Source organism: Trachinotus anak, unplaced genomic scaffold (genome assembly GCF_046630095.1).
Source record: "Trachinotus anak isolate AG129_WGS33_773 ecotype Australia unplaced genomic scaffold, CSIRO_AGI_Tana_v1 ptg000010l, whole genome shotgun sequence".
Classification (NCBI taxonomy): Eukaryota; Metazoa; Chordata; class Actinopteri; order Carangiformes; family Carangidae; genus Trachinotus; species Trachinotus anak.
The window spans coordinates 7,095,168-7,107,311 of NW_027273861.1; the positions used below are offsets into that span (position 1 = coordinate 7,095,168).

Consider the following 12,144-nt stretch of genomic DNA (forward strand, 5'->3'; position numbering starts at 1 on the left):
TGTCTTTCACATTTTTCTTTCACATTTTTTGGCATTTACTCTTCTGTATACATTCAATACCTACACTGTCTTGCACCTTTCTAAGCCATTATCTCTCTTTTGGTCAACATGATGACTTCTGTTCATACTGCACTTATGTCCACATGTTAATAGTGGTTGCTTTGCCTCCTTTGCCACCTTGAGGGTTGCATGTCCTAAAGTAACGTGTAACAGTCCAGCCGTCAACATCACACATACAAATTCTGACATCACCGTTATTCCTCGCCGCTGGAGTTCACCTGCTTGTTACAAACCATTTAAGGTCAAAACAAAAGGCTGTGCTGTGGTCAGAAAAAAAGCAGCATTTGGATTAGAAAGAAATGCCTGTTATAAACCCACATTTGTACTAGATATGAAGTGAGGCTGCCAAGCTGAGTCTCAGAACTGTTACACACCAATAACACCAGGACCGTAAGTTTGTCTGCACACACTTTAAGTGGCACAAAGGGACTTACACAAGAACTAAGGATGCTATTGTGTTTTCTTCTTTTTTAAATTCATATTTTTTTCCTTCCTATCGCGTGCCCAACATAATTCCTTTCATGGAAGGAAATCAACAAACCGGTCCCTGTGAACCGTCAGGCCCTTCCTGTGCCATAGCCGGGTTGTGTGTCCCGCCACTGTGTGTCCTGGGCTACGCTGTGCTGCTGCTGGAGCAGGGCGTGCTTTGTGTGCTGCCGATACTGTGGGCTGCGCTGCTGTTCTCGGAGGCGGGTTGAGACTTCTGGACCTGCTGTGTGCCAGCTTCCTCACCTAGACATGGAGCAGGAGAGGGAGTGGAGAGGGAGAGGGAGGGGATTGGACCAAAGGGAGATAGAAAAAAATGTAAATGTATTACAAATAGCCAGAGGTCGGCTGGAATATGACAAACTGATTTGGACAAAGCCACAAATTGCACTCTAATACTCAGGTGCCTCAGCTGTTTGTCTGTTCTCTTACATTCTGAAGGAAAAAATACTGTTAATCTTCTACTGTTTACTATGACTGTCACTACTTGACATAAACCTTACACTGTAGTTAAAATAAAATTCTTTATTCTTTACTACAGTCCTACGTAGATTAATTCATTGTTCCTCAAGTAAGAGCACACGGCAAATGTGGAAAGGTATATATGTAGAACTCTGGACTGCATCTGCGCCAACTTTTACCATCTTTAAGAATAATCAGTTTTCAACTGTTAGGCTCCTAAAGAAAGCCTCAGAAATCCCAAAATAACCAGTCACAATGACTTTGACAGATGACATTGTAGACAAAAGGAGATGAGAAGGTTTCCCGTTCATGGAGTTCATTTCTTTTATCTGGAATCAATTAGTCTGGCTTTAGGAGATAAAGCAGAACAAACACAACACAGGGCCTTCTGACTGGAGCTCAAACCTCTGACTGGTTTATTGTTCTAGGTCTAAATAAGCATGTCATTTCACAGACTCTTAGGATCCAATGCTTAAATAAAGGGGCAAATAAAAGTGCTTACATTTGTTTACAAAAACGTCTGATTGACAATGGACAGCTTTTGAAATAAGGCCCAGTCTGTGTTTAATTTGAGTTTTTGGCTTAATTATTTCCGCCGTCTGTCTCTTGGTTGCATCATAGCTTCTTTCCTTGCAGAAAAGTGGAGAGCACACACTAAAATTAAACTATCTTTGACAAAGATTTCTCTATTGCTAGTTTAGTTTGGGCTGAAACTAGTGTGTGTATCTGCGAGTGTTTGCATATATGATAGGCATATGTGTCCACAGGCGATTCTGCATCCCCCTCCCTCTTTGGGGCCCCTCGGTTCTGCTAATGTTTACCAGAGCAGAGCTGCCAGCACTCTCTCTCTCACAGGATCAAGCTCTCTACAAAACAAAGGGACTTCAATTCGCCTCATCTGTCTGAGGAAATATAGATAGTAAAGATAAAGGCTGTTTTCATGTCACAGGAACGTAGTGAACATGCTGTGTCCTGTTGTGGTAATAAATGTTTGACTCAGAGACTATTTGCCTTCACCTCTGTTGTTTATTGCCTTCACAATAAACAACAGCACAATCAACACTTCAAACTTACAATGTCTTCAACAAAGTATCCAAGGATAGAAAATACAAAGCTCCATCACATTTCTCAAACTCACTAATTTAGAAACTTCAACCATCAGTCATGCCAATTATAGTTTTCACTCTCAGGTATTTTTTAATCTAAGAAGACAAATACAGAGTTTTCTGTGGACCACTAATCTCCTACAAGCATGATGGACGGCTGCAAAAACAAAGATGCATGGGGAAAAGTGCCAAGACTAACCTGTCTTACAGGGAAACTCATCTCTGTGTGGTCAACGGTTGTAGCAGCTCACACAAGGTGTGACAGACAGATTACAGAGCATACTGAAGCCATGTTAGCAGCACTGTGGGGCTTGAGCAGCATGCTAATGTTAGCATGCTAACATGCTGATGTTTAGTAGGTATTGTATCATGTTTTCCATGTTTACCATAATCTTAGTTCAGCCTTTTAGCATGCTAACAATTGCTAATCCACAGCTGAGGCTGATGGGAATGTCATTTTTGCAGGTGCTGGTCAGAAACTACAGTTATGGACACATTAAAATTTTGACATGATGATGGCACTAGGGTAGAAGTGAAGTAGGGCTGCACAATTAATTGAAATATAATTGAAATTGCAAATTGGCCGAGTGTAATATCCAAATCGCAGGAGTGGCAATTTTTTTTGATAAAGGTAAAATGTGTCACAACACACCATGAATGAAGCATTATGGTGTTACAGAGATGCCCTGGAGTTCAGCTCATATTCTCCAGATACATGTTTGGTACAAGTCCCAACAAAAATCACATCATCATCATCATTTTAATATTTTTTCAGTAAAAATTAAATACAAAATTACACTACAAATGTCACTCTCATGTTGGCTCTAGAAGAAAAGTCAGAGGATCACCAAAGTCCTTAGGATTCATCCTCTGAGTAGCATAGATATCTGTGCAGAATTACAAATCAATCCATCCAATAGTTGTTGACATATGCAGGTCTGAACCAAAGTGGTGGACCAACCAAACGACACTAGCATCCAGAGACTTCGTGCCAGAGGGGCTAAAAAAGGAAGCTGGTGCTGTTTTCTCTGTCAAGATAGCTTATCTTACTATTGTGTAGCGTGTATATGTTTGGATTGCAGAGCGGATAAAGTGTAACATTTCTCTCCTTGTGAGTGATTCAGCCTGTTTTCATGATAGGTTTGAATTTTTCACCAACTGAGCAGTGAAGGAGAGTAGATCTCTTGGCAGAGGTAAAAACAGACCTGGCAGAATGCAGACCTATTGTATGTGCCAAGATAATGAGCAAAATGTCAAATAATATGTTGTGGGGTGCTTTTTGAAGCCTTTATGCCTCTAATTACCTTATATGGAAATAATCTGTAATAGTTAGGAAAACTCCAAATATAATTCCAATGGGTAACTTCAAAAAAAGGTGAAAAGTGTTTCTGGAGAAGCCAGGAACATTGTCCTCAGACCCTGAGGGGATAGACCCAAATCTGTTTTTGTGTTTCATCACTCTGTAAACTGATTTAAAATATACTCTGAACTGATATTTTTGGTGGTTGTTTTGGGGGATCTACATTCTTGGGGTTTATGTGGAACATCCAGTGTTGCCATATAAGGTCATTTCAGCCAAGACAGCTAAACAGGCCCATCCCAAGTTACTCTACTCTAAGGCCTATTTAAATAACGTCAACAGGAACATGAGTGTGTATTCCAGAGTCATTGCTATGAGTACTTTTTTATTATAACTACTACCCTTACACCTTCTCCCTACACATGTTCACTTTTGACAACTAATGCATTTGGAAAATGGATCAGTTTTTCAGCGCTGGTGACTCCAAGAAACCCACAATTCTTAAATAAAGTGACTCTCTAAAGAGGGGCCAATAGCAATATTGTGATAAAGATAAGGGTACCTAAATCTGACAGCTGATCTTTCCTGCTAAATGAAATCCTGACCACTTTTCATTGTGACTGAGTATGACTAAGTTTTAAACAGTCTGTAATACTGTAACTGTTTTGACAAGTGTCCTTATCGCTGATACATTCACAGCTATCGGGGAGAACGATTTACTACTCCAACCATCCAACACTGTCAAACTGTGACCTCCTTCCAAGCTGTAAACTTAGCAAAAACATAAACACTCACACATTGTTGTATTTTCTGAACGACTCAACTTCTAAGCTCAAACATCCTGACCACGTTTATGAAAGACGTCCATGGAGAACACATCGGCTGCAGGGCAACAGGTCAGTGGCATAGCGGATCACCGGTCATCAACACTAAGGCCAACGAGAACAGGGCAGCTCTATACAACAGTGAATTCAGTGGGCTGCTGGGAGCGCACTTCCTCTCAGGGGTCGGCCGGGGTCGGCAGGCTGGGGATGATGGGGAAAGTCTTGGCATCTAATGGACAGATTGTATGTCTTTTCCTCTGAGCGCCCGCTACACCCAACAAGGGGAATTTCCAACTCGTCTCCAGCCATTGTACTGAGAATATTCGCTGGCCACCCCGCAGCCCCCAAAACATTCAAAGGCAGGAAAGAGAAGAGCTCTTGCTGCTGACCAACAGGATATATTTGCAGTAGAGGAGTCAATATGTTATTGTGAACTGGCCTCTGTCAGCAGCAGGATGTTTGGCAATCCCAGCGGCACATTTCTGGCACTGAGACCGCTCCAACATTCCTTTGGATTTTATCTTTTCATAAATGTAGAAAGGTGATCTGGGGCTGTGGAGCAGCAGGTGAAGGACCTACCTGTGTGAGAGTAGATAAACCACAGGGCTCCGGTCAACAGAGCGCCAATCACAAAGGCTGCAAAGGCGATTCCCACCACCGTTGGAGTGTCCAGCACGTACATTGGGTCTTGGGAGAAAAAAACAACGCACACTTCATGTATGTTTACATGAAAACATGGACATATCTAAAACCCTTCAAACAGCAATTCAATGAAGCCCAAAAGAAATAAGACATTATTTAAAAAAGAAATACACGAATAAACTGTATAAAATACATAGATTAACAGTAATTTAAGAAATTATCAAAACTGAACTCATTATTATGAAATTTCATTTTATCATACTTATCTTTATAATAAAAGTCTTTATGAGTCTTTTTAGGGTCTGGATTATTACATAGCCAATAGCAGAGAAATGACAGGAAATATAGATTTTTACTTTAAGAATCTGTTTTTATTTCACAATGTCACAATAGTGGAGTTATCACCAGTTACTGCCCTATTACCTTTGCCTCATCTCAAACCAGCTGCTCCCAAATTTAGTCATTTAGCTCCTGTTAGAACGTCAACATGCTGACAGGTGTCACAGCTGGTGTGAGCCCATCGCAAGATGGTCTCTTGTTTATTGATTGAATATTGAGCACTGCTGAGCTCCATAACATTCACATACAAAGACATACATGAAAATACGGACAAAACAATAATGTAGTATAGCACTTCAGAAAAACAACTTACAAGGATCCCCTGGGCTTTGGGTTGTTTCATCCGGAGGAATAACTGCAAAATAAAAAAAACTATTTAATTTATGTTGACCATCATTTTTACTAATGGACAGTTTTAATTAATCAAAAAATAACATGATGCCTGCTCTGAGTTATTCTATCAGTTACAGGCCAGAGGGTCAATAGATTTCTGATATTGAGCTGTGTTGATAAGCAGGTCTCTGTGGAATGTAGTACAGACCAGCAATTCTGTCCTAAAGGATGAACCTACTGACGCCGACTAGTTCTGCTCACCCATTTATTTCAAGCCATCTGGAATGCTTTCAGCAGTGAAATTGGCTGTAATGATGTCTTAACAAACAATACAAAGGCGCTTGTGTACAGGCGAACTCAAGAGGCAAGCCTGGTACATGTCCAAGACGCCGGCACAATGGGTGCTATTCTTGGAAAGAACACCTCTGAGTTTTCATCTTGCATAATGGATGATGACAGGTCATCAGAGAAGACTTTAATTTCAGAGGGGACGATAGCCAGAGGACGTCCTCTGTGCCACCCCCCTCCCCTGTGCTCCAGTGTTATCTGTCCAGTGTGGCTTGTTATGCTACGAGTATACAGAGTGGCCAGTAATGATTTCAGTTCCAGAAGCAGAAGAGAGAGGAAAACCACAGTAGATTTAAAACTTTTAACTTGTAAACTTGACTTAAAAAAATGATATATGACTCTACTGTAAGAACGTCCATGTTTATCAAGCTGAAAACTCATTGTACTTTTTCAAATAATGACTGAATGTCTGCAGGGAACTGTCAGGTCTTGACTTATATCCTCCACTTTAATAGAACCAGACAGAGCTCTAGAGATTAAACTGATGACTTGTGTTTGCAGCTTTTAAGCTGTTGCCAGAGTTGGAACAGCGCTGATATCTATATGAATGTCATTTGTTTATGTAAGCTGGCTTGCTATGGGGAATGAAAGAGCACTCCTGCATAATGACTTGTGTTTTTGTTCAACTCTGACCTCTCATCATGAAGAGGAGAAACCACGAATGTCACCTCTGCAAGACACCGCTGCTTCGTACTTACAAAATCAACAGCTCAAAGCTTGTTAGTGCAATCAGTATGAGCACCACATACTGTACTACAGATAATATACAGTGCTTTTACTTTTACACTACTTGCACATCTTTCTCCTCAGTAAATACTTTATGAAAAAAAGTATGTGTGGAAGAAGATAAGAATATATCATAATTTATTTATATTTTTATAAACTATCATTTATAATATATTTATTTAATGGCCACAATCTGTTGAGGCATGAATCTTAACTCATGTACAACTAGAAACATTCTTTTCTTTTGAGGTTTAAAGTGACGTTTTGAGTTTTATGAGAATTTTAGTGATAAAGGAAGCTACGTGACACACAGCCAATGGAAACAGCAGCTCACGTGGAGAACAAAAAAACTTCACTGCACAGGTTTTAAGGTGATGCATCATCGCAGATATCTATCACAGACATCAGCTACTTGGGAGGATAAGCAATCTGAAGGGTCAACACATTTACTCACTGTATATTTTAGCCTGTACAATATTTCCAATACAATAACCTCGATATCAAAGTTTTAGACTTGCAGACTTGCAGTCTGAAACTAAAGTAATACCACTTGTACCGGGGCAACGATCTGCACTGCCAACCTCTCAAATAAAAGATACTGTTCAACTTTTCCTGAACGTTACCAGATCCATAAAAGAGGGATAAAATTTATTGATGTTGTGAAGCAGTAAATCTACTTTTGATGGCAGGACTTTGAGGCTGTTATGTTTTTCCATGCACCAAGTTGGCCACAAGTGGTGCTCTTTGATTTGTAGATCAAGTTCAGCTCTTTGGGAGGCTGTCCAGGGCAGAACTGTGGCCCTTGAAAAGGCTGCTTGTTTTGTTTGCCATCCGAGCATAAGTGATGCCTTTGTTTTAGAAAACACTTTGAAATTGCGTTTTTTTCACTATGGTTTTTTGCATATCTGTGCTTACTTAATCTCCTCCATGGAAAATAAACCCGCTGCAGTGGCACAGTGGTGTGGCACTGCATCCTGCTGCCTACTGCACTAGCTGAGCTCACTCATTTACTCATTACTGCAAATGTTATGGTCTCTGTTCACCAATAACTTCTACGACATGAACACTGAAACTGCTGTGCTAAAAAAGTGACTACATCCATAAGGTATCTCTGCCCAGCAGTGAAACTCAATGTCCAGTTAAAATGCAGTAAACACACCCACTTCTATTTTCTGTTCAACTCTGACTACTCAGCTCTGGACTCCGACTGATATCAGATTTTTGAGGATGATATCAAAATCAATATTTCTGAGTTAAAACAACATGTACAAACATTTTGATAAAAATCCTTTAAGAGCTGCCGTCAACATAAAGTATGACCATATGGCTGCAACTAACAATGATTTACATTATTGATTAGTCTGTACCTGTTACTTTTCCTGATAAGTAGATTGATGTCAAAAAGAGTGAATTCCAAGTTGACACTTTCAAATTGCTTGTTTTGTTAGTCCAACAATCTAAAACTCAAACACTGACTGAACTGGAGGATATTCACGTTTCAGGCTGGAACCAGCTAATTTTTGAAAATCAAGTTATTCAAACCATTTCTCACTTATCAAATTTGTTTCCAGTTTAAAGGTCCAGCAAAATGATGAATAGTTTGAGGCCTAACTGAGCGAGATATTTCACAGTCAAAAATAAAACTGTCAGCATGGGCAGATCCAGTAGAACTGGGTTGGCTACCCCAGATGCCACTGAAAAACTTTTTGCAGGGTGGGTGTTTATCCTCCCTGCATCTTTGTATAGACAAAGTAAAGCTGGAGCTCCCACTGCTTGTCAGTGCTTTGAAATAACTAATTTCTCTGCACCAATGTCATGTTAGCTGCCATTTACACCTATACAATAAATCTGCAGTAAGCTAGAATCGGCCATGCTGATATATATATTGTTCGGGCTTGAGCTCACGCTGGTTGAAATGACGTGATTTCAAACTCATGAGCTCATAAAGTTGACTCAAGCTGACCACAGGTCTCCTGCTGGTGTCATTGCTCAGAGGGGATGCTGATTTGAAAAGCTCTGGCCGTCCACTAGAGATGGGGCACTCATGATATCACCCCATCTTCGTTTAGGTCATAATTAGTGAAATGTGCTGTTGGTGACCTCAGGCCCTCCCTACAGCCCCCCCAGAAAGTGAATGAGTGACTAACCAAGTCATGATCGAGGGCCTTAAGACTGTGGCTAGATTCCCAAAGCCAAGGAGAGGACCACCACTCCCCTCATACACACACACACATGCACACACGCACACACGCACACACAGACACACACACACACACACACACACACACACACACCTCCCCCTTCTCTAGTGGAAAGGGGGAGGCCACAGTGAAGGTCCTAAGTGAAAACAACTGGAGCTTGATGCTGTATGACTCGTCTTTTTCCACCTCTTGCACAGCGTGGACTGGTCCAGAGCAACCGAACTGGGCCTCAGCGTTAGCACACTCCCCTTTACTGCCGGCAACCACATGCTAGTATGTACACACACACACACACACACACTTGTGTACAGATGTTTCATGTAAACACACACTTGTACGCACACGCCAAATGTGCATAGACTCGGACCTGCATACACAATAACACAACGCACATACTCACACCACACTTAATGATGACCAGATGTGGGGAAGTGATGTGCAGTGTTTTGTGGTTTGGTGTAATCGCCAAGTATCAGACTGAGCTTTCTCTGGCTCCTTTGCCCTCAGACTGGCTTCTTTCTGTCTTTACTCCAGGTTTCTTATCACACTCTCCATACTCACACTCATGGAACTCATATCTCAAAACATAACTCAGCTCATGGCATTAGGTCTAAGTGGGTGTAATATGTGTTTTCTTTTCCTCTCACTAACCTGGCATGTCTGGTTGACCAGAGCCGTCCACCACAACCAGCGGCTTAGTGGACGTCTTTTTGTTCACCATCATCTTGACAATGTTGTCCCCATTAAGAGAATCACAGGACTCGCTGGGCTGTAAGCACTGTGTGGATAAAAGATGGAGAAAAAAAAGAGAGAATTACAGGCATTTATTCTTTGCAATTATCTACCAAAAATGGTTTCTGTAAAAGCAAAACCAAGCATTTACATTTTTCAACCTGAGGTAAATTCTGTCTGTCATAACTGACCAAAAGTATCAGCTTGAAAATTAAACAAATGACCATCTCATTAGCCTCAATCTGATTCTGACCATTATCAGATTCAGAGCATAACTATTAGCTTCACAATCAAAATTTAGCCTCAGGCCATCACTACTTTTTTTCAGGTGAAAAAAAAAAAAAAGTAGAGGAAAGAGCTCAAAAAGAGACTGTGTGAGTTGGGCAGAAAAAGATGGCTAAGACGGATGCTTATTTTGTTCTGCAGCTTGATACTTGGCAAACCTTACATCGACCCATGTTTCCTGCCGAACTTTGGGTGCAGACTAGATGCTGCTCAGCCAGAGTAAAGGTGCTTTGCTACAACACTGACTTCTTCTCAAACAAACCCTGTTAACAGTATATGGCTCTGGAGAGACTATAACAACCTTGATGGCTTGTACAGTAAAATCATTGAACATGCAAAAGACTAAAAGTAATTTGGAAAAGATTGTGCTGCATACCGATGGTAGTCTTTGGTTGATGTGAGATCTCTTGGAGCACAGAGACATCTCACAGTGCAGGAAAAGCAGGGACATGTTAAACTTTGAGTTGAAGGTGAAGCTGAAATGTTTCCTAGCCATCTGTGTGTGAGGGACAGGGAAGTCTCTCTGAGGATAGATACTGATGGAGTCATCTGTGGGACAGACTGTCTCAATGAGAGTGTAGTTCGAGTTCACCCTGGGGTCGGAGTTGGGAGAAATGAAGCACGATATGATGGTGAACCCCAGATCCGGCTCTGATGCGGTTGATGTGACCTGAAGCACATGAGAGAGAAGGAAAACATTTATTCTTCAAGTACAGGGATGATTTGTCATTTGTCAATGCAAGCAGCTGTGTGGAAGTAATCCTTAAATCATGAATGATATTCTTTTTTCTTTTTACACCACACTCATTTATACTGGTCTTAAACTTCAGTCTGCACCATTTTACACCCACTTTAGTTAGATGAGACAATTCTTGCACATCTGTCTGTAAAAATGAAGCTACAGCCAGGAGATAGTAAGCTTAGCTTGGTATAAAGATTGAAGCAGGGGAACCAGCTAGTCAACAGGACTCCAGGAAGTCACTGCTCCTGGCCAAGAAGTAGTCTGGCAAATGAACCATATAAAACCACCACTTGTTGCTTTTACAGTCAGATTTTTACACAGATTAAAATCCAACTGAAATCACATTTGTCACCATGATTTGAATGTATAATTACTAGGCTTTCATAATTAAAAGGAAGAAAAGAGGTCTTTGTGTTTCTTGATGGACAGCAGCTGGCAGACTGCCAGAGTATCAGTGTAAGGTCAGTATCACTGGAAGTAATGAGAGACGTCTGCTGTAGCCTGTATGTCATGGGCAGACAGCGTGCTGGATACAGGAATGGTACTCTGTCAAATTAATGCACAACTATGAGGCGCCATCATGAAACCAGAGAATATAAAATACATTTAAAATATATTTATTTTTTTCCTTTGGACAGAGCCAGGCTGCCTGTTTACCCCTGTCTGCATCAAGTCTTTATGCTAAGCTAAGCTAACCATCTACTGCCGTCTCCTTTTGAAACTCAGCAGGAAAGCATATAAGCACATTTCCCAAACGCCTAAATGTTCCTTATGAATATTGTTATGTAAACAGTAAGGTGTCGCTCATAGTGACAAACCCAGTTCTCTACAAAGCTTTTAAGCATCTTTTTCTCATTGTTTGGTTTTACAGCCCCAACTTTAATATTAGGTTCACTTTCACCACTCACATTAACCCTGTGTCCAGCAGCAGCAGGAAAAAAAGAAAACTAACAAACAAAACAAACCAAACTGTACCTGTCCACCAAGCAACAGACAACGTTAGCAACTAGCTGGTGAATGCAGAGCAGCTTTGCAGCTATAGGAGGGTTAATTCTAAACTCAACACACACAACTCCATACAGATGCTAATGCCGCTCTGCATCTGCTGAATGGGCAGCTGTTTGCTAACACATGAGTCAGATCAACTGCACCTAAGTGGCCAAAATAAGTCATTTTAAATGTGCAGTTTGTTTATACTACAAATTGGGGTGGGGCAGGAAAATATAAAGTCAGGAATAAAAGTAAAAAGTAAAATGATAGCTGTTTAATTCAGCCATCAGCTAAAAGAAAGACTTCATATTCATCCCTGGACCATTTGTCAAAATCTAGCTGCCTCTATGAGTGTCTGGAAACCACAGCGAGGACCACCGCCTTGATATTGACACAAGACAGAAACTCAAACAAATTTCTTCAAGTAGTATTTCAGTCCCAGTTAGGATGGTAGTAACATCTTTCCACCCATAACCACAAGACAGTCCCTTGAGTTATTATTCCTCCTCCCTCCTCCTTTTTCCTTTCCTCCTTTTTCTTTTGGATTGTCAGAGGTATCCTCATGAGA

At 40.9% G+C, this 12,144-nt stretch overlaps 1 protein-coding gene across 1 annotated transcript in view; it reads right to left on the reverse strand.

Annotated features, from left to right (window-relative positions):
- Positions 1–528: 528 nt before the first annotated feature.
- tgfbr3 (transforming growth factor, beta receptor III) overlaps positions 529–12,144 on the reverse strand; it is a 69,118-nt gene continuing 57,502 nt past the window's right edge. Inside the window, exons 13-17 of the mRNA XM_071487236.1 lie at positions 10,221–10,514; positions 9,479–9,605; positions 5,533–5,574; positions 4,818–4,925; positions 529–792 (exon numbers count right to left, since the gene is read on the reverse strand). Coding sequence (XP_071343337.1) covers positions 674–792; positions 4,818–4,925; positions 5,533–5,574; positions 9,479–9,605; positions 10,221–10,514 — 690 coding nt within the window. The 3' untranslated portion in view covers positions 529–673. The remainder of the gene's footprint in view (positions 793–4,817; positions 4,926–5,532; positions 5,575–9,478; positions 9,606–10,220; positions 10,515–12,144) is intronic.